The following is a 22,825-nucleotide window of genomic DNA, read 5'->3' as shown; positions in this document are numbered from 1 at the left end:
TTAGGAAAAATTTCTTCACCAAAAGGGTTGTCAGGCATTGGAACAGGCTGCCCAGGGAAGTGGTTGAGTCACCATACCTGGAGGTATTTAAAAGATGTGTAGATATGGCACTTAGGGACATGGTTTAGTGGTAGACCTGGCAGCATTAGGTGCACAGTTGGACTTGATGATCTTAAAGGTCTTTTCCAACCTAAATGATTCTATGATTCTGTTATTTGGCAGGTGCTGCTCCGTAGAAGAGGAACAGCTTCTCTTTATAGCTATATGCTGAGGGACCAGAGTGGTAAAGTAAGGGAAGAGATGAAAGCATGCTTTCATGTAGGATTTTAGGAACAAATTTCACATTTCACCAGCATCCCTTAAATGCTGTGGCTTTGCCATGCCACTGCTCCTGAGTAATCCTGTTGAGTTCAGGTCTGTTCAAGTCAGTGGTGAACAGGATCCGAGCCATAGCTTGTTAGCTGTGAGTACATCTTTCTCATGATAAGACTGTGCATCTTGTGGCTGGCTAAATGCTGTGCATGTGCTGATAAATTGCTGTCTGCTGTCCTGTGTTACAAAATACTGGGTCTCAGTTGAGGTAGAGCTGTTCTGTGTTTATCTATAGATATTCTGATGAGATGGTCATATAGTCTGAATGCAATCTGTGAGAATGAGTAGTATAAGCTAATACTATAAATTTTTTTCAAAATTTTTTACAAGTTTCATGTTCCTATCACGTAATTATGAGAAAATACATGTTGCGAGTTAAATGCAGTTTTAAGAACTATCAGGAAAGCTAGCAATGTAACTGTTCTTTTGGTTTGTGTTTTTTAATTTTTTTCCTCCTCCTGCCTCAAAAGATGAAGTTATAACTTCACACGGTGCAATTGAACCAGATAAGGACAATGTCCGCCTAGAGCCATATTCTTTGCCACAAGGTTTTATGTGGGACACATTGGATCTTAGCAATGCTGAAGTTGTAAGTAAAACAATTTTTATATGTATCTAAAATTATTGAAGTTTATTCTGATTGATGTGTGTGGATAAATCTTTGGATTTTTTTGTGTGTGTTTTCAGCTGAAGGAGTTATACACACTGTTAAATGAGAATTACGTAGAAGATGATGATAATATGTTTAGGTTTGATTACTCACCTGAATTTCTTCTGTGGTGAGTAGCAAGTTCTACATTCTGCTCTGGCTGGAGTGCAGAGAAGGGTGTTGTTATTACATCTTCTTGGGCAGTAATTTGTAATTATTTCTGTAATCAATTCTAGGGCACTACGTCCTCCAGGCTGGTTACCCCAATGGCACTGTGGGGTTAGAGTGTCTTCAAACAAAAAACTGGTAGGATTCATAAGTGCCATCCCTGCAAATATTCGTATTTATGACAGGTAAAATGCACCATTACTTTTGTACTTGTAAAAGGATAACACCATGAAATAAATCTTAAACTGGTATCCATTGCCATAGAGAACTTAGAGAGAAGGAGGCTCACTGACCATAAAGAGTCAGAAGAATCCTGTGTATGTAGCAGAGACTTTTTTTTTTACTCTTTGTCATCCTTCCCCCCAAAAAGCTTGTGGGCTCCTTACAATGAAGACCAATAATACATATGTAAGGAATAGATAATGACAAAGAATTTTCTGATCCTACTAGAAAGTATTCAAAGGATAGTCAGTCACCTGGACTTCCTTGGCCAGCTCTTCATACACTGACAATCATAAAGTATTAATGATACCACGTAGCATGTGCTTGGATGCCATTCTGCATCTTAAAGTAAGGCAGTTGGTTAAGCCTCGATAGAGCTCTGGAAAAGGAGTGTTGCAAACAGCTTAGACACAGCTTGCATATTGCACAATTTGCCAGTGCAGTCACTGTATCATAGGTTAGTATTTGTTGCAGATGTACTTTGTCACAGGCCAATTTATTTTTACCTCAAATTCTTCTGTTACAACATGGAAAACTACAATTATGGAAATGAAAATATGCAATGTGCAACTCTTTAACTTTTCTGCTATTTAATGTCCTTTTAGTGTGAAGAAAATGGTAGAAATCAATTTTCTGTGTGTCCATAAGAAACTGAGATCTAAACGGGTAGCACCTGTACTGATTCGGGAAATAACCAGAAGAGTAAACCTGGAAGGAATTTTTCAGGCTGTTTACACTGCTGGAGTGGTACTGCCCAAGCCTGTGGCCACTTGCAGGTAACCTAAGTGATGTTCATAATAATGGTTCCTATAGCAGTCATTTTAAAGAATATTTTATGTAGTTGGCTAGAAACAATAAAAACATAAAATTCAAAGAAACTAAATGTTGTGGCCTTGACTAACCTGAAGGCCTGAGTGTTTTTTCAGGGTTGTTTTCTTTTGTCACTTTCCCTCTTGCTCCCTCCTGTGCTTCTCCCTGCTTCTCTCCCCTTCTCCCCTTGTGCCTTGGATAAAACAGCTTCTCACACTGAAATCTAATTTTGGTTTGTTTATCGAACCTTAAATAGACTAATAGATGTTTCTGTTGACCTTCTGGTGGAAGCCATGCTAGCAATGACAACATTGTATACCTGTGTTTTTCAAGTGGCCTGTTTCCCTGCTGGGATGCTTCCCTGTTGACCTGGTTGCTTGCCAAAGATGGCAGAGCATTTCTGGGAATTGTATGATTTGCTTTTTTGAAATACTTTCATCTTCCCTGGAGAAGGGAGGATTTAATTGGCATTTGATAAAGATCGGAAAACTATCACGTGAGAAGAGTTGTATGTAATGAAGTGTAATTTTGTTTGCTTGGAATGCATTTTATTTCTAACGGGAAAAGTTCAGTTCCAGCAGTATTAGTTCAGCTGTCTATCCTTCTGGAGGACAGGATACTTTTTCATTTGAAGTTGTGTTTGTACCTATGAACACCAAAGGTCCTGTAAGTTTCTGTAAGCAAGGATGGGGAGAAAACCACCAGCCATGCTATGTTAGAGTAACCATGGATGTTCTGTTGCACAATGATCTAGGAAGAGGAGATCTCCTTCAACAAGCTACTTAGACATGAGCAGAGGGTCCTGACTGTACAAGAAAATAAATGTTACCGTGTTAAGTATGGTGAGATTGGTAGGCCTATGGCAAGTACTAAAATGTTAAGCCCTGTGATTATTGATTCTGTAATAAAAAGCATTTGCTTAGATTCAAAGTATGGTGATAGCAGGCCTGTTTAAAAGCTATTGCTTGGATATAGCTTTTCGTTATCTTTTGTTGCTCAAGCTTCTTACAGACATAATACAGGCTTGCTTAGAAACAAATTTGGAGAGGAGAAGGAGCAAAGCAAGAAATGGATGCAAGTAAAGCTGACACTTAAAATACTATTTAATCTCATTATTAATTTTATTTCCAGGTATTGGCATCGATCACTGAATCCCAGAAAATTGGTGGAGGTGAAATTTTCACATTTGAGTAGAAACATGACTCTACAAAGAACAATGAAGCTCTACAGACTTCCTGATGTAAGCAGTATGACTTCTAGAGAATCCCCACAGTTACTGTGAGGCCCAAAATAACCTTCCATCTGTCTCTGACAGCACAGGCTTTTCTGTGGAAAGGCGGTGTGTGCAGAACATTAAAAAAAAAAATAAAAAAAAATCTCTAGTTGATGAAAAAGACCTTAAGGGCTATACTAAACAGAAGAGAGTATTGCTGGAAATGTAGATCTGTATATGGAGAAAATACAAATTTTGAACTAAAAGGCTTAAACAAACAAAGAAAAAAACCAGAAGCCTTGACTTCATAAACATGTGGGATTGAATTGAAGATGCATAAAACTATTCTTGGTACGGTTAATCTGATAAAAGCTTATTGGAACAGAAAATTAATAGTTCATGTCTTAAAATTCTCTGAGAAGTCCATCAGAAAGTTGGCTCAGTGCAGTGGGTTTGTTGATTACACTCAAATTCACAGCTTTTTCTGTTCTGTCAGAGAATGTTAATCTTCTGCAATAAAGAGGCTCAGCAAAAGCCTCTTCAGTGCGTTGTGTACCATTTATTTGCGTGGTCTAGTACAAAAAAAAGTGCTCTGGCATAGCTAGATTAGTTAAAAATAATTTTTCTCATGTTTGCAGCTAATAGTTAGGCTGGCAAACAGCCTTAGGATGCATTTCCATGACAGGGCAAGTCACTGTAAGTAGTCTGAAATGTACTATTAAAACAACAAAAAAATCTCATTGCTGTAATTAATAGCCTATAGAAGCTAGTCTAAGCTTTATGATTGAAAACAATTTCTTTGCTTGTAAAAGCTACCTTTCTATTTGGAGGGATTGCAGAATATCCTTTACCTGTACCATATCAGTAAACCTTTTTTTATTTAAACAAACCCTTACTTTTGGTTAAAAAAAAACCTTCTTCCTCACTTACAGTACTTTGTAATGATTTATCTGACTTTGGAAAATTGTGTCTGTTGGTTACATTTAGCTTGATGCTGCGGGTTCTCTACTACTTACATATTTGAGTAATACACTAAGCACTCCTTGGTATGAACTACGTGCCATGGCTTGATCTGAACTCCTGCTGGTGTCAGAGAGACTAGTTTCCTGTGCTGCCTGCATGCTACCTGTGCCTGCACATGCAGGTTCTCCCTTGTGTGCAGGGCAGCAGTTTTCAGAGCTTAAGAATTAATAACCAAATTAATTAGGTTTTAATCTTGGAGAGCTAAATTTAGCTTCCATCAAATCTTGAAGACATTTTTAATAGTTTAAAAAAGTGCAGTAGACAATTTCAAATATAGATTTTGGTGGCAACTCTAGTACTGTTTCTCATGGAAACAATACAGGAAAAGAATAGCTTAAAGATTAAGGATCTTACAGTACAAAAAGTGTAACTACAGAGAATAATTAGAAATAACAGCAGCTGTACCCTGATCATCTTCCTTTATCATAAAACTCAGATTTCAACAGAAAAATTAGGAAAACAAAGAAAACATAGTGTCTCATTCATAAAATATAGCTAAGGCAAACATACTGTACAGAGAAGTGCAAATAGAAAAGAGGTGCTTTGAAAATCAACTTTTAAAACTAAGTGATGCAGAAGTCCATATGCCTCAGCTGTTTGTTTATTTTTAGATTGGACTTGGGAGCTTCTCCCATGGAAAACAAAGATTTAATCTTTGTGCTAATGTTTCCTCTTTAGGTCTTGTGCTTTAGTTTTTCTGGAGTTTTTTTCTGAAGAAAGGGTTTAAGTGCTATTGAGGCTCCTTATCCTCAGTTTCAGACTGTTATCATAGACAGTACTGTCACACAAATTTGTTCATTCAGGCCACACTGTCCTGTCCCTCAGCACCAAGCACTGTTTCTTGCATTTTAACCTCTTTTCTTAGTGTCCTTGGAATATCATTGCCACTAGGAGCTCATCTCCCTTTAAGAGGAATTAATCATTCCTAATCACTTGAGCAGTCTGAATTAAAAAATGTTTTCAGAAATAATAAATACTGTAATTAATAAATACCACCCTCACTGAAGGCTGTGTTTATGCATGTACCTATAGGTATTAAAAAAAAGGGTTTTTTCTAAGTATTTGATCTCCTGAGCAAGGAGTTTTCTGAAAGAGGTAAATTCTGGCTGTGTTCAGAATAAGGACAGGAGCACGTTTGTCTCTGTATGTCTTTTCTTGACTGATGGAGATCCTGAGCCAGGATACTCGCATGAATATATGCCTGGTGCAGCTTGATATGTGAAGCAGAGAAACAAATTTTAGCCCAGTTTTGTACACTTTCTCTCACTTCTGGGGCTGCAAATAATCATTTACTGTTGGCCATTCTGAGCATTGCTGGGCCATAAACATGTTCCAGCCCAGCCACTTCCCCTCCCATCCTGTTCCAGTGTATGGCTTTAAAAGAGGTACGAAGGGTTGGAGGGAGCTGAAATTAACCTTTCATATTGTAGTTCATAAGGAGGTTATGAATGAAATATGGCATAGGAAGCATCATGCTGATGAGTCAGGTGAATACCCTTATGGATTCAGGGCATTTAAAAATCTAGGTGATGTGCTCTTGTGGAAGCAAACCATAGTCCCAGGCTGCTCAGGAAAGCAGGAAGACTAAAATGTAATACCCAGGCTAGAGCTGTGGCAAAACGTGCCTTGATTTTTCATCTGGCTGCTGACTCCCAGGGTATGTGAATAAATACCTCCCCCAGAATAATGCCTTTTGAGCAGAGTGTAATCAGCTACGCTAATTTCAGGTTTCCAGTAATCAAGTCTCTACCTGGCTGCTCTTGCAATTGACTTTCCTATGATTAATGTGATACGTGCCCAAGTATGTAGCTCAGACAGATGAAGGAGGATAAATGAGTTCTGAAGAGAACAAGACTTAGCCTCCCTAAAAGGAAATATTCAGAAAGGCTAACAAAAGCTAGGGAGAAAACTTTAATCACCTTTGCTTGTTTAAACATTAATTGCATAGTACTGGAAAGCAGTTTTTTCCTCTTCTGATGTTTAAAGTCAAATAAATAACTTTATTTGTTAAAATACTGTAGGTTTTTAATTTCAGGCACCTTCAGGGAGGAAGCTTTCTTGTTAACAGAACCGCATTTGTGCCTGTATAGGAAGTTGAGTAAGCAAGGGAGTTTGCAAGTGTTAAGAATAGGTGGAATTTTTTTGTTAAATAATTTCTAATTAAACTTTATCCGCTGACTTTGGTTTATAGCTTGACTGTAATTTTCATAAGTTTGAATGGCAAGTGTTCTTGTCTTCAGATTAACTTCAGATATGCAAGTTGCTTTATGTTTTGTTTCTGTGTCTGGGCCCTAGGTAGTTTAGAAGAAGATAAGAAATAAAGACTGACCTAAAAAAAAAAAAAAACCCAACAAAAAAAAACCAAATGCATGAAGTCTAGGTTGTTGGCAATGGTATCTCTTTCTCTAGAGAAATGAAGTTGTTTCAATAATGAAATATAAAGATTGAAGTGCCCCAGACTCTCAATAATTAGAAGAGAGGGAATTCTGATTGAAAGCCATTTGTAAAATAGCATAATGAATTAGGTGGCTGGGGTAAAGTAGACTAATAATGAATGCATTATAGCAAATGGAGTGACTCTGCAACCTACTTTCAGCCTTTGCTGTGTATGCAGTTTTCCTTTCAACATCTCAACGTTTATTTTTCTTTTGTTACAATAAGGCCACAAAGACTTCAGGTTTGAGACCAATGGAACAAAAAGATACTAAAGCAGTACAAGAATTAATCAACACTTACTTGAAACAGTTTAATCTTGCTCCTGTGATGGATGAAGAAGAGGTAGCCCATTGGTTCCTGCCTCGGGATCATATTATTGACACTTACGTAGTAGAGGTAAAACATGCCTTAACTACTTCATGAATGTGTATGTGAATGCCACTTACAAAAGTTCATATCAGCATCAAGTTTTTGAAATGTGGACAGTATGAAAAAATTTATGCTATAGCTAGAATTTGATATGACGATTCCAAGCTTTGTTCTTTGTATTGCATTCTGTTAATGAGAAAATGTTTGGTTGTGATAAACTGCAGTGCTCTTATAACAGAATATTTTAAAGAAGAATTTTGAAATCTCAAAATATCACTGTCTTGGAAATACTACAGCAAAGAACCTTACATAATTTAAAAACAACCCTTCCAATTGCATTCCTCCATTTTTTTCCATAGAGATATGACATGATAATAAGCAGTGGCCTTCAAATCTCCTTTTCTAGAAAAAAGGAAAAATGATACAATAACTGAGATAAGGATTTGGTTTGAACTCAGTGTCATTCTCTGAGGTGTCTTAAGTTTCTGCCATACACCAGTTCAAAATTCTTTATTTTTAAAACCAATTTTAGGGTTACCTCCTGGGGGAATTATGTTTTTTGATGGCCTGCTTCTGTAAATATATTTTTTCCAGTAAAAGACTGTGTGTGTATATGCACACATATTTGAATGAGTAATAGAGAAGTAAAGTTAACATCCCTTGGTGCTGTCATGAGTTGCTGTCAGCTAGTTCAATTATCTTGAAAATTATAATCTTTGTCCACTAACAAGATGGAGAGTGTCATCCGTTCCTACCGCTTACTCTTTCCTCCTCTCCCCACCCTACCATCCCCACCCTCCAACCTGTTGGTCACGTTTCTCGCAAAATAAGCAGTGCAGGAATAAATTAGCATTTTGGTTGGAAATCTCCAAGGCATGGTTGGAATAGCTGAGTTAAAGCTAGTGGAGAAAGATACACTCTTCCCTTTGAGTCCATGCTAAATCAGTTGTAGACGTCGTATTTAGATAGTGTATTACTTTGTTTAAAGTGAGAAGGTTATTTGAAAGTGATCAGCACTAACATCCTTAAGCCTACCAACTCCTCACAGAAGCTGCGGGTTGTGAAGCTCACAACCTGAAGTTCCCACACTGCGACTTGAATTTCTGCAGGAGTCTCAGCTGAATGGAGATGAGAGGTCCTGCTCATTGGTTGTCATTGTCCAAGCTTGGTTTTCTGCCTGTTTTGTAGTAGGTCTAGTGCTCATTGGACTCTCCCATGGTCCAGTTTAATTTATTGTCCTGCCTTCTTTTGCCGCCCCTTCCTCCTGCTCCCCCCCCCCCCCCCGACGCACTCTGGGTTGTTTTTTGACTTTATTGGCAAGTTGAAGCCTACAGAAGAGTCCACAAGCACCAGGATCAGCATGAGCGTGCCACTGTCAGTGTGATTTTAACTGAACAGTGCAGTCTTCACTTGCTTGTTTTACACTGTCTCCTGAACTAGTTTTTCACTATACAAAATGTAGGTTTGTTAGTGCTTAAAATCTTTGTAAGATCTGTGTGACTTGGAGAAGTTGATGTCAGATTTTTCAGTCATCTTTGTAATGTGCAGAGCTAAAACCTTAAAATACTCTGTATAATTCCTGAATTAATATTTTCAGCATCCTTACTGAATTTAGTGAGTGACTTAATAATTTTTCTGTTATTTGTTGTTAGTTTATCTCTACTACAGAATAATAATTTTTCTGTTATTTGTTGTTACTATATCTCTACTACAGAATCTGTACCTGCTCTAAGACAATAGCTTTTTTGCACGTGATGGGTTCAACTCTTTTTACTGTAGAAGTACTATCAATTTAAGGATCCATGTGAGGTCCTTCATTGAGTTCAAAACAGTGGGCACCAGTCATTCAAAAATATTTGTGTCTCCTCTGCCTTATTTTCTTGGATATATCAGGGGACCCAATCAGAATAGGAGGAGTGAAAATCTGGGTAGTTTTTTTGTGCTCAGCATGTCGGTCATAACCCATGTAATAATTATTCCCATTTCCTACTAATCTACACTCTTGAAGATGGTTAAACTTCATCAAGTGTGTGAAACATTAAGAAAGTTTATGTAGGATACTTTACATTTCTGTATAAGTACCTTTTTTGATGACTATTGGTCTTACTAGAATTTCAGTGTGATTTAGCACTGCTGTCTAGCAAATGGATTGTGCTTGTTGATTGAGAAGGGAAATCAAGCTGGTGAAGGGCCTGGAGCACAAGTCTTAAGAGTAGCAGATGAGGGAACTGGGGTTGTTTAGTCTGGAGAAAAGGAGGCTGAGGGGAGACCTTATCGCTCTCTACAACTAACTGAAAGGAGGTTGTAATGAGGTGGGTGCTGGTCTCTTCTGTCAGGTGGCTGCAGATAGGACGAGAGGAAATGGCCTCAAGTTGTGCCAGGGGAGGTTTAGATTGGATATTAGGAAAAATTTCTTTCCTGAAAGGGTTGTCAGGCATTGGAACAGGCTGCCCAGGGAAATGGTTGAGTCACCATCCCTGGAGGTATTCAAAAAGCAGGTAGACAAGGCACTTTAGAACATGATTTAGTGGGCATGGTTGATGGTTGGACTGAATGATCTTAAAGGTCTTTTCCAACCTAAATGATTCTATGATTAATAATCACTACAGCCGATTTAAATATGCTTCGTATACCAGCATAATATATTTTTTTTCTTTTTCTTTAGAAAGTTGAGAAAATTATTACTCAATGTGAACTTCATCAGATTTAAAAAATATTCTTTTAAAAATAAGTTAAATTGGGGAAAAAATGTCTATACTTTTTTCAGAAGTGTGCTTTGTTAGCTTTGTTTATAGCAGGCTAAGCTTGGGAAACAAATTGAAATGCTTTGGCAATTGGTTGTCAAAATGTTATTGGTGTAATAGACTAGAAGAATCTCAATGTTTGTTTCCTTTTCTGAAGTGACCCTTTCAGGCTTCAGTCTTGCTTTGATGTATAGATACATCCTTGGCAAGAATTCAATTTCTTAGCCAGGATTACCTGTTATACCATAATACTTATGGTGTGCAAAACTGTGCTGCATTTATTACTTATTTTCTGTAGAACTGCAATGTAAGCCTAACCAATAACTAAGCGGTTATTTCTTATTAATTGACTATTTTTTTTTTTTTAGGGCTCAAGTGGTATTTTAACAGACTTCCTGAGTTTCTACACATTACCTTCAACAGTGATGCACCATCCTGTTCATAAAAGCCTCAAAGCTGCCTATTCCTTTTACAATATTCATACAGAGACCCCCCTCTTGGACTTAATGAATGATGCACTCATTATAGCTAAATGGGGAAGTTGGGGGGGGGGGGGTGTTCTGCTTCTGCTTCTTTCACAAAAGTATTCTTAGGAGTGGTGGCAAGGTGAGAACTGACAGCAATTTATCCATGCCATTGATTCTGTTTTCTTCTACTGTCTGTAGCACAGAATGCAGTTGATGAGCATATACAATATATATATTAAAATATAAAACACTATGCTTGGTTTTCCTTTTTACTTTGAGTGATGCTAGGGAATGACAAGTGCATGAAGATCAAGTCTTTGCAATAGCTTGAACAGTGTAAACATCCAGGAGCACACTGATGGCCATATTCACTAAGTACCAGAAGAATGGAAAGTATCACTAAAATAGTCTCCCTTGGAGATGAGCTAATAAGTTCTATTAAATACCTTTTATTTGTTTGTTTAAACTATTTTTTATTTCTACAAAATGTAAAAGTTTATTTGTGCAAGCTTTATCATTTTATCTCGTTAATAATTGCTGCTTGTAAAGCTGTGTAGATGATGTCACATTGTAGCTTTTAAGCACACCTTCATGCCTGGCGTTACACTGATAGATGGTTTAGTTGAATGGAAGGGAAGAGACTATAAATGAAGTTTTTAAACATAAGAATTGTAAGAGTTTATCAGTGCTGACTGATGAAAAACTAACACTCGGCCCTTAATCATTAGGGTGTCATGGGAGTGCAGTGCAAACACCAATGGCAAAGTAGTCTGTGGTACGGAGCTGTGCAGGTGATGCACATCCCAGCACTCTGAATGAATTCTCAGACACCTGTTTAGCCCTGGCAATTCACAGCACTGCACAGGCTTCATCCAGTCCATGGTATCCATTCTAGCAACCATTCCCAACATGCTGCAGAGCATGGGTGTGTTTTCTGCTCCTTATGCTTGAAGCTTGCCCTTCCTAGCTGAACTGTTGCTGTTGCACTGCTTGTGGTATTCCACCTACCAGATGAGTGCTCAATGCAAGCAGATGCTAGCTGTGCTCCAGTTGACCATGTTCAGAGCCATCTGCACTGCACTGCATGTGGCACAGGATTTCTGTGTTGATCCTGTATGAAGCCAGTGATGGTCTGTCAAGGGCTGTATCTGTTCAGACTTCAGGCTGCATGAAAGCAGTCACATAGTCTTCAACTTGTCTGTCTCAGCCATGTTCGTGCAGCATTGCAGCTGAGCTGGTATCTATGATGTGAACTGCTTGCTGAGGCTTGTTGACCTATAAGCAGTATTCAGTTGAATAACTTACTTTTGGCAAGGAAAACTCCTGGATAGTCATGGGGAATATAGAACCTTGTTACTCAGGCTCCAGAATAATACCAAAGGAAGTTCAGAGAGGGACTTTGAAAGGTGTTAAGATACATGAAGATGTAGGAAGGTGGCTAGCATAATTTTCAGAAGTGGCTAAAAATGCTAGCACTACTGATTCTTAAAAGTCAAAGTGGAAAAAGGAATAAACATTGGTCTCCATTTGAAGTGTGGCATAAAGAGCTGAGTGGCTGGCCGTTCACTAGGCCACAGATAGAATGGGCAAGGAAGCAGTTACATGGTCTAACCGCAAGGCTTTGCACCTTCTCCTGTCTACATTTCTCTCTGAAGGTGACGTGATTCTTTTAAATGGACCATCATAAAGTAAGAATACTGGTATTTAGACACTTGTGGATTTCCAAAGTATGTGCTGGGCCTGTCTGCATCATTAGATGCCTAATTACATTTGCAGATCTGGCACTTGGACTTTTAGATGAGGAGAGGTGAGGCAAGGGAAGAGAAATGATAAATGTAGTCCTATTCACAGTTTTTTATTTACAAAAGTACTGGGTCTGGCTGGGATGGAGTAAACTTTCTTCCTAGCAGCCCATGTGGTGCTGTGCTTTGCATTTGTGACTAAAACAGGGCTGATAACACACCAGTGTTTTGACTATTGCTGAACAGTGCTTGCACAGCCTCAGAGCTTTCTCTCTTTCACCCCCAGCAAGTAGGCTGAGGGTGGGCAAGAAGTTGGGAGGGGACACAGCTGGGACAGCTGACCCCAACTGACCAAAGGGATAATGCACACTATATGATGTTGTGCTCCGCAATAGAGGCTGAAGGAAAGGAGGAGGAAGGGGGGATTCTGCTAGTTATGGCGTTTATCTTGCCAAACAACCATTATGCATGCTGAGATCTTGCTTTCCAGGAAGTGGCTTGACACGTGCCTAGTGATGGGAAGTAGTGAATGAATTCCTCTTTTTGCTTTGCTTGTGCGTGCAGCTTTTGCTTTCTCTATTAAACTGTCATTATTTCCATTCACAAGTCATCTTGCCTTCCTTTCTGTTTTCTCCCCATCCTGTGGGAGAGGAGCAAGTGAAAGGCTGGGTGGGTGTTCAGCTTTTGGCTGGGGACAACCCACCACAGTCCTTTCTGTACTCTTACTCCCAAAGAATGCATTTTGGAGGTACAAATTCAACTCAGCAAATTGCTTTCAGCGTTTGCATGTCAGTTTAATGTTGATTTTTATCTTCATATTACACTATATAAAATTAGCTTAGAACTAAGTCTAGGAAAATCTTGGCAATTAAAGGACAAAATGCCTGACCTCCAAAGCAAAACCCAAAACTTAGTTTCCATGTATTCTGCATGGAGAGAGTGGGATTTTGCAGCAGGATAATCCTCCCAAAACTCTGCATATTTTATTGTCAAAGCTGACGCTAAGTTTCTAGATCTAGAACAGGAGAGAGCTTATAAACAGGGAAGTTCACTTCTGAGTCTGCCCTAATGGTCTGGCAGAGCTGTGGAGCAACTATCTTTGAACAGGAACTTTTTTGTACCTCTCAGATACTAACCTGAACCTAACCTGCTGGTGTTTAGATACTGAATTAAAACTACATCTGTAGACATTATTATTTATTTGAATTTTGAGTGCTTAGTTGCAGAGCTTCATTAGTGTGTCTGTACTACAAAGTCTCTATTCTCCCCTGCTTCCCTTCCTGCCTTCTGAGATTTCTGTTACTGTCTATTACTAACTCGGAATATTTCAAAATTTACTTCTTTAGATGCAAAGTGTCAAATCCTTGCCACCTTATTTGTCTTGTTTCTGTGTGTTTTTCACAGTATATTTAACTTAGCATAGCTTCATCTGCATACAGAATGATCTTTGTGTAAGGTAGTGGGAAACCTTACTAAACTCACTGTCTGTGCTTTGTGACTTTCTTTTAAATAGTCCTAAACCGATGGAGAGCTTAAAATGTTCTTTTTCTTCAACCCCCTTTTTTCCTAATGTTGGGTGCTTATTTAAAAGAAAAAAAAAAAATACATCTAGTTTTTATATTGAGTAAAGAATGTTCCTTACTATCTTCTTGTGCTTAAGTAACTGAGCATTATTGTTTTGTAACTTATTTTTATCTCAGAGTATAGAAGGTCCTGCTGGTGCACTGCCTTTGTGCTGTTAAGACTCCAAGATCTTAGGTCAGACTCCCTTGCAGTTCATTGCAAATAAATGGACTCCTATATCCAGACCCCCAAGCAAATTCAGCTATTCAGGCATGATGATTGTCACTGCGATGGCTTAACTGACCTTGTTTTATGTTGCTTGTTAAGAGTTCACAGTGAGTTGGGATTTGAGTGTGTTTGTGTTGCCACACAAAACCCTGAGACTAATTCAGCTGTGTGGCTGTTCTGAGAGCAAAATGGCTCTTTGAGTGGTGAATTTGGGAGGCTGATGAAAAGAGGAGTTAGTAGAGGGTGTGCACGAGTAGAGGAGGGAGAGTAACATGTCAAAGATTGGAGTTCTAAAGACAATGGCATTTCAGAAAAGGACAAAATCGCAAAAATACAATGTCATTAACAGAGTGATAAAGACTGAAAAACATCGTAAGCTGTATTTATGCAGCGTTAGCTGAAATAGGCTATGTGTGTCAAAACACTGTATGTGACTGTAAAAAATGCGTATCTGTAAGGATAATGCTTTAGGGACCCTTCAGACCTTCAACCCTGAAAGTGGTTTTTAAAATTCCTACCCTTTTGGAGATAATCTTCAAGCAAAGTTGTACCTTATACTTCACTTTTTATTGGGAGAATTTCTTTGTGTGTGTACCTAATTAAAAGGCAAGATTTATTCCCTTGTCTTTTTTTCCACTTAATTAGCCTAGTCTCTTGGATGTTGTATGCTGCTGTGTAAAGTATCGTTTGTGCATCATTTGAAACTTTAAAAAATAAAATTTTAAAAATGTTTTGCTGTTGCCAGAAAGGATTTGATGTGTTCAATGCACTAGACTTAATGGAAAACAAAACATTCCTGGAAAAACTCAAGTTTGGGATTGGAGATGGAAATTTGCAGTATTATTTGTACAACTGGAGGTGTCCTGGCATGGAATCTGAAAAGGTAAGGGAGAAAAAAAGAGCTTCTGAATTCTGTTAGGTATAATGGTACATTAATCTACACTGGGCAAAATGGGCAGAAGTCTTAAAATAACTTTTTTAATTGGCCATATTTAAGATCCATAATTGAGGTGCAGAAGACTAGTGATGTTTAGATTTATTGCCATACTTGAACTAAAATACTGTATTTTTCTTCTTCCTTTTAGGTTGGTCTTGTATTACAATGAGGACACTTATGTTTCTAGAACTCTGAGGTCATCGTTTGAGTTAATTTGATCTCCATAACTCTTGGAACGGTATGGTTCAAGAGGAGTAAAAGCACAACGTCAGTGATACTGAAATAGTCCATTAAACCTGAACAATGAAGACATCCATATGTGACCAAATTTATGCATTTTCAGATAGATCAGAAGGTCCATGAAACTCTTTTATTGTCCATGAAAAGAATAAAAGCACATTCGTTTAAGTTTCAAAGCTTAGCTTGCACCTTGATGAGAAGAAGGTATTTTTTTTCCACTCTGTAGAAAAGACTGTTTTGTACAAACTGAACTTCAGTGGTGGATTAGGGTACAAAAATATTTGCTATTATGTGGATGAACTGCTGCATTTCTATTTATTAAGTGGTGGTGTATGTTTGTCAGTGTAACAGAATGAAGGATACAAACTTGAGTATCTTTGCTTATTTACTTCACATGGATATCATCATTTGGGGGAAAATCATGAAGTACGATACGTTTGTAGCTCTATGAAAGTCCTGGATGTTTTTGTAACTGGAGCAGTATGACAATGTACTGGTTTAACTAGTGCATTTGTTTCTCCATAAGCAACGCTGCCAAATCAATAAAAATACAGATTTGTACTTTGATCTTCAATAGATCAGTGGATTGATTTAACAGTATCGCACTGTTCAGTGCAGGTGTTACCTATGTTGCCGGAATGATAATACATTACTGTACTTAATTTACAGTTGTGGCACAAAACCTTAGTTTTGACTCAGTAGAATAACATCAGCCTGCGTGTAAAACTAAGAATTTTAGTAGTGCTATCAGGATATTTATAGTTTGAATGTTTTCAACGCTTCTGCGAAATTGCACATATTCCTTTGTCTACTTTGATTTCCTATGAAGTCTGTAATTCTAATGAAAAGTATCTTGTGTAAATACGTATTCATAAATTGTTCCTGGTAGTGTTTTTATCCTGACTTTGGAACAAGAAGTTTTGCTATGTATGTGGCTGGTAAGCAGAAGAGAAATGCTCTACCCTCAGTCCTTGGAAGTCTCTGTACTGCGCTTCCTGAAATGTAGGAGGGCTGATCTTTGTTGTTGGGGGGAGCTGTTTTAATTCCCTCATGAATGCTCGGCAACCAGAGCGGCTTCTGAAGCACTTTATATGCATTCCAGTGTAGCATCATAGCTAGATATAACAGCAGTTCTTTCAGCTCATGGATGCTGCAGTAACGTGAGCACTGAGAAAATCTGCAGTAAGAAACTGTTCTAGCTGAAAGTGCCAAATTGTGGTAGTGAAGCCTCTGTGCTATGAGCATCTTTTGAATGTGACTTGAATATCTCATGAAATGCAAATGTCTAAACTTTCCTTTTAAACATGCCTGTAATTCTGACAGCAGATTTTGCTGGAAGTTGAATTCTGTACCTGAAAACATCGATTTAGATGAAGATAAATTTGTCTGTTCTTCATAACTTCTAGCCCTACCCACCTCCTTATAGCAGTGGGGTTTTTCTTTCTTTCCGCTCCTTTTCCAGTGTGCGAAAGGTTTGTGGTTTGGTTTCTTTTTCTTGTTGAATTGTGGTGAAAGGATTCTGCCCTAGGGACAGTGATAAATACTTTCCCTTATTGCGTTATAGCTCTGTGATTAAAGCATTCAACCTCCTTCAAACAAAGGAAGGGATTGAACGTGGTTTGTCTGACCCCTGGGTGTGCACCAGCTTGGGACCTCATGAATTTAAAAGGGCTTCAAAGGACATCTTTCAGACATCTAATGGTGCAGTTGAGCTTTACAACTTTGGCCACTCTGATACCCGTCTGCTAGTAGCAGCCATAACAGATGGTGTAGAGGGAGCTTGGACTCCTTGTGTGAGGCCTGAGCAGAATTAAGTGCCTGAAAATGTAATCGATGGTAGTAATATCTGAGGTAACAAGAAGGATTTAATCTCAACTCCATCGAAGACTTAAGTTCTTAATTCCCAAAAGGCAGGAAGGTGCCTTCCTGGCTGGGCATTTGCAGTGGAGCCTGCTGGGATGAGGAGGTGGTTCACCAAGGGGCTCGGTGTGTTCTGCTTCGGCTCTAAAGGCAGAGCCTTGGCAATCCTCACTGAGTTGCTGCCTAACGTGAAGTGGGACAGCAGGGCATAGCTCTGTCCTCATGGCTAAGCTACTTCCTTGCTAAGAAATGATCACGGCCTAGCTCTCCCTAATCCAGATGGGTGGTCTTGAATGCCAGGTGAAAGATATGCACATGTTCTCTGCCCTCTCTCCCCACAAAAAAATGCAAGTGGAAGAAATGGTAGGCAGACACTTTTTCTCCTCTCCTCTCTCCTCTGAAATCGGAAGGCAAATCCTCCCCAGTACTTTTGTTTGGAAAAGCATTGAGACCATGATGGGACCAAGTACGTCCAGGTAGAAGACAAGACTTGAACCTGGATTTCCTGCAGCCTGGCTTTCTGCCCTAATCTTGGGGTAATTGCACATGAAGGAGTGTGGCCACTCTTGTCCTGTCTTCTGGGAAAACAGTGCCATTTGCGTCTAAATCTGAGTGGTAAACTTCTCTGTCTCATTTTCTGGCTCATGCTGCATGTTAACTGAGGGGAGGTCGGGCAGAGTCATGCTCCTGTAGAAGCTGTGCAGGACTGTAGCTGAGAGAGAAAACTTAGCAGGCCAGAGAGCATGAGGGAAGCGGGCATCTGAGCCTGAGTGTTGGGGCAGTTCCTGGAGAATTCTGTTCATGAACCTGTGTGTTACCCAACAGCTGTGTAATCCAGCATGGTCTTTTCTGTCCCTGTTGAGTGCTCAAACCTTTTGGCTAGCCATGCTCTTCAGCCCAAGGGCTTTGCTGAAGTATCACAGCATCAAGAGGATGTGAATCTTGAAGGTGTGTCCCAGCCCGCACCCATGCAGTGAGAGTTACTCAGGAGGTGGAAATTGTAGCAACTCACTCTCGCTTCCTAAGCAGGTACTTAATGAAAGGTTATTATCCTTGTGGGTGCCACTGTCAGCAGCTCAATAGGAGAGGGTCTTCTGTTGTTTCCAAAGTTGAACCTGTCTGTGCATTAGGCTTGCTCCTCAAAACCTAAGAGATGGTTTCACGAAGATTGGCAAGCCACCTTTCACACCAGTCTTTTGAAACATCTAGAATTTCTTTCCCAGAGTAACTTTCTATCACCTGCGGAGGTGACACAAATCCCTGAAGAGAGTTCTAGACCTGGGCAGGCAGCAAAGTGGTGCACTTATCTTCTTTACCAAAGCTAATCCTCATGCCCTGTTTAAAGGCTCAGATTTAAATGTTAGTTAGCCAGCATGAGAATTAAAATACCCAAGTGCTAGCATGCCTTCAAAGTTTTATCCATCCAAAAACCCAGAACAAAAGACATGTATGAAAGACTACAAAGCAAGGCAAAAACCCCCTCACTTTTTCTTGCCACCCTCAGCCAGGGAGGGCAAAAATTTTGGCATTAAATGTCTTAGTCTTGTTTAAACTTCAGGGAGCATCATGACTAAAGAATCATTGCTACTGCCTCTCTGTAGTTGCTATCATGAACTGAAGTCACGTCTAAATAAATCCAAAATACAGATTAGCAGCTCTCTGAAAACTATGAGGAGTAAATTCCATCATCTTTAAGGAACAACAAAGTAATTCAGTTAAGGTACTTTATGCTTTCTTCTACAGTACCATACTGACTTTTGCTTAAAATACAGAGCGCCAAGTAAACTCCTAGGCTGTTGATTTTGGTTGTCTGAATTGCAGCACTATTCTCTTTCCTTGCTACAACACAACTGTCTTGTTAGGAAACTGTTCATAATCCCCAGTAAAACTAAAGGAAACTCAAAAGTTATGTGGTATGTTTTCAATCTCGTAGCAGTTATAGCTGTCATCTACTTTATATACAACAGTATATGGCTTATCTCAATTTCCTGGGAAATAATTTTAGACTCCGTTTAGAAATCAAATTGAGTTTAGGTTAGTTTACATTTTCTCACAGGATGTGTGTTCATAGTTTGCATACAGAAGTCTTTTTTTTCAAAATGCAGCAGTGGTAATTTGGTTGTGTTCTGTATTTGAAAATAAAGCTTTTCCTTCAGCATATTGGACACCAGGTACTAGATGGAACCCAAGTCTGCACACATTCTTGACCAAAACAAGTTTATTGTTCAGCAGAGCAAACTATGAAAGTTCAAAAGGGAAGTCTGCCTGTGCTTTTACAGCTGTTTACTTGAAACAAGCATTGAACCAGCTTTAAAAGTTATACTGATATGGACCTTTGTTTAAATAAACTTTCACTTTTGGTATTGATTTGTTTGAATAATATTTGACCCAAAGCTGTTTTGCTTGAAGCGCATTCATCTGTGTAAACGTGTTTAATGCCTTCCATTAATTCCCAAGATGTACTTATTATGTCTTAAATTACTTCAGCATATTCATTACCAATTTTAACTCTGTAAAATGAAGACTCTGCAAATGAAATATTTACCCCCAGATAAAGACTCGCACCCAAGTTTGAGCAATATTCTTTATTAAAGGAGAAAGTACCTCAACTGAACGCAACATAAAGTTCACCTTGTATTCAAGTGCTTTACACTGTAAAGCCTAACAGATAGCTCAGTTAGAGCTCTACTCCATACTGCATTAAAAAAATCAGTTTTTATGAAGAACTAAACTAAAATCAGTTATGCTGAAAAAGTTTTTTTCTTTTTGCGGGGTGGTTTCTTTATCTTATTTGGATTTGGAACAAGTTTTTTGATTTTCAAAGGCTGCAAAATTACATTTGAAAGATCGAGCTGATTGCTTTCTGTACGCTTCCGTTTCTGGCTTGTGAGCTCATCCCCCAGCGCCTCTGCAAGCTGCTCGGGTTCCTGATTTTCTGAAGAATCTGTATGTGCATAAGCCACCGATTCTTCAGTTTTGTACTGAAACCATGGCACTTCCAAAGCTGGTATCTTTGGAATTATCGCTTCTATTGCGTCAGTAAATTTATCAGACTGCTTTTTAAAGCCTAGTGCTAAAATGGATGTTAAGCCAAGAAGTGGTGCAACTGTTTCACTGAGACGGGGAACCTGGCCTGCTGGTGTGGCTCGACTTGCACTCAGCTGAATCAGGTGTGATGTGATCATGGCAGGTTTTGCAGACTTGCACACCAGCAAGAGAAGTAGTTCATTTTTTTCCAATGCTTTTGTAACTTCGTTAACTCCAATAGCAAGCTGTCTTCTGACACTTATGTCAGTCCATCCTGGTTTTTGTAGATGGCCTTCTGTTTCCTCCTCTTTAGGGAGTTCATTGGTGCTAGCATCACACTTTCTTTCCATTTGTTTTTTTGTAAGGGAACGTTTTTTCTTTCTTGGAGTCTCAATCTTTTTAAGTCCAATATGTTTAATCCTTTCTTCTAAAGTCTGCAGTATAAAATGCATATCTTCTCCATCTATGGTTTTCCACTGAAAAACAAAGGGGTTATCTAGACATGTTTTTACAGTGATCTTCTTTGCTTTACGAAGTGTTGCCGTCCCTTGCTGAATTACAGACATGCTGAGGTTCTTTTGTGTTTTGCCACCCTAGCTGTGAAGGGAAGAAAGAGGTAAACACTAGTTCAAATACTGTACTGTTTGCTGTGGACATCATTACCAGAAGTTTCTCTTGGGAATGCAGAAGAGAAACATCACATATCAAACTGATGCTGGCAACTATCACCCTCCTCACATTAGCAGCTCAGTGCTAATCCTTAACAAATCTTGTGCTGCTTTTTTTTTTTTAAATAAATAAAAAAACCCGCAGACAGGACAGCAAGGCAACATCAGTGACAAGAGACCCTTCTGAAGCTGAATGAAAGCAGGCGGAGGTATTACAGATTTTAAAAACCAAAACCCCTCCAGAACCACAAGTTGAAGGACCACTCAGTTTTCACTGTTGCGCAGCTGCATTGTAGCAGTATTATAACATGAAAGAAAAAAAAACGCAGAATCACAACATGAAACAAGCTCCAAGTTCCTGAATTTATTAAGGATTTTTAAAACTTTAATTTGCCTTTTCATTCTTTAATCTGTGTCTTGTGTTTGTCTGCATTTAGAAGGTATGATAGAAATCTGCAGGGTCTATTATTATGCTTTCAGTGAAGGAAGGCAATCCTCTACAGGCCCACATAAAGTTCAGAAGGGGTCTTTTACTCTTGTGTCACCTAGACCACACCTTTAGGGATGAGAAAAATGAAACAGGAGCAGAGAAAGTGTAATTGTTCTAGCTCTGATTGATCTAGTCCAGAGTAACAGTGAAGACATGAAGGCAGGCCTGATTACAGGCCTTGGTAACTCAGTAAGTCCCCATACTCCTGTTTGGGTTACTACTCACCATCTCCTTGCTAAATTAGTGGTATCTTCATTGTTGCACAGCCAAGCTTACAGAGTAAGAGCAGCTCAGATTTCAAATCAGGAGAAATAGGACATGACTCTCTCCTAGGTTTCCTAGTTACCAAAGTAGGCATAGGGATAGCATCTACATACATCTCTTGAATGGCAGCCTTTAGATATTCACGAAATAACCATTCTGCTAGTCGTATCAGTTCTCTGTGTACTGGTAGTAAGCTACCTCGATATAAAAAAACCCCAAAAAACTAAACCCCATCTTCACTGAAATTCCCCCAGCAGTGTGTACTGCCATAAGGCAACATCTAACTGGAGGGATTTTCCTTCAGTTAAACCCTCATCTGGAAGCCAGTAGGGGAAATGCATTCAAGAGAGTTGTATCAATGCAATGTGAACTGTGAAGCTGTTATCCACAATGAGAGTTAAAAACACATAAGTAGTTTTCAGAGAACAGTAAAACTGAGTAAGTATTTCAAAATACAACAAAGCACTGTGTCCCTCTCTTGGTACTCTCAGAAGAGCTTATGAAATGCCCTTGCAGGGTGACCCAGGCAACGGGTGACCCAGACCCGTTGTCTGCCTCCAACACTGGGAACTGGAGAAACTGTCTGGGGAGGGCAGGGCTGTAATTCCCCTCTGCTCCCAAGCACCCACAATGGCTGCATCAGGGATGCAAGATGGAAGATCTGCTGACTTGTTTTATTAGACCTTTATGGAGATATTGTCCATGCAGTTATCTGATCCCTTTTGCTTACCATCACAGTGGCAACAACCAAAAAGTGGAAACACCTAAAGAATGGAAATGACCATTAGAAATCTTATGTGTGACTGAGTGAGAAATGGAAGCTTATGATAGTTTAAAAAAAAAAAAAAAAAAAAGGTTCTGGGTTATCGTTTTTAAAAGCTTGCAATTAGGGATGCTCTGATGACCTTTTACGGGGGGCATCCAGCACAGTCAAGCAACAGACTTGTATATGAGAAAGCAGCACAACATGAGAGATTTCACAGCTGAAAGATTACATTTTTCTTTCCAAAACAGGCCCTACTGAGGAAAATATGCACGCAGGAATAGCAAACAAAGCAACGAGGCAAAAAAAGCCAGAAACACGAGGCTCCCCCACCTCGCACCAGAGTCGCGACCCCCTCGCTTCCTGCGGAAGGGAGAAACGGGGAAACAGCGCCCACGCTTACCTCCGCCAGCAACGCCTCTCCAGCGGCTCGCTCTCCAAAACGCCCCGAGAACGCCTCCCGGCAGCCCCTTGCAACAAGAAGGGTACGCGGGTCACAACGCGGCCCCGGCAGAACGCGCTGCGAACGCACCGGAGGGCCCCGCAGCCAGAGGCTTCCGCCCGCCTCCC

General features: G+C 39.4%; 2 protein-coding genes across 3 annotated transcripts in view; one reads left to right on the top strand and one right to left on the bottom strand.

Moving 5' to 3' along the window:
• The window catches only part of NMT2 (N-myristoyltransferase 2), a 35,197-nt gene extending 18,211 nt beyond the window's left edge, over positions 1–16,986 (top strand). The window contains exons 4-12 of the mRNA XM_010575880.1: positions 843–961; positions 1,060–1,151; positions 1,258–1,374; positions 2,017–2,187; positions 3,353–3,461; positions 7,119–7,289; positions 10,375–10,563; positions 14,752–14,889; positions 15,092–16,986. Of these exons, the coding sequence (XP_010574182.1) occupies positions 843–961; positions 1,060–1,151; positions 1,258–1,374; positions 2,017–2,187; positions 3,353–3,461; positions 7,119–7,289; positions 10,375–10,563; positions 14,752–14,889; positions 15,092–15,112 (1,127 nt within the window). The 3' untranslated portion in view covers positions 15,113–16,986. The remainder of the gene's footprint in view (positions 1–842; positions 962–1,059; positions 1,152–1,257; positions 1,375–2,016; positions 2,188–3,352; positions 3,462–7,118; positions 7,290–10,374; positions 10,564–14,751; positions 14,890–15,091) is intronic.
• A 2,629-nt stretch (positions 16,987–19,615) lies between these two features.
• On the bottom strand, positions 19,616–22,792 carry RPP38 (ribonuclease P/MRP 38kDa subunit). 2 transcript variants are annotated; one of them, XM_010575673.1, is made up of 3 exons: positions 22,659–22,792; positions 21,454–21,690; positions 19,616–20,667 (listed from the first exon to the last, which is right to left on the bottom strand). In XM_010575673.1, exon 3 carries the CDS (start codon positions 20,634–20,636, stop codon positions 19,785–19,787), a length of 852 nt encoding a protein of 283 aa, XP_010573975.1. In that variant the 5' UTR covers positions 20,637–20,667; positions 21,454–21,690; positions 22,659–22,792; the 3' UTR covers positions 19,616–19,784. The 2 variants fall into 2 exon arrangements, with proteins under 2 accessions (XP_010573975.1, XP_010574059.1); XM_010575757.1 differs by lacking the exon at positions 21,454–21,690.
• Between the last annotated feature and the right edge of the window lie 33 nt (positions 22,793–22,825).

Source organism: Haliaeetus leucocephalus, unplaced genomic scaffold (assembly GCF_000737465.1).
Source record: "Haliaeetus leucocephalus isolate CR32 unplaced genomic scaffold, Haliaeetus_leucocephalus-4.0 Scaffold0, whole genome shotgun sequence".
In the NCBI taxonomy this organism is placed as follows: domain Eukaryota; kingdom Metazoa; phylum Chordata; class Aves; order Accipitriformes; family Accipitridae; genus Haliaeetus; species Haliaeetus leucocephalus.
Note: the sequence above shows the minus strand (reverse complement) of the source record. Positions and strands in the feature narration are given on the sequence as shown.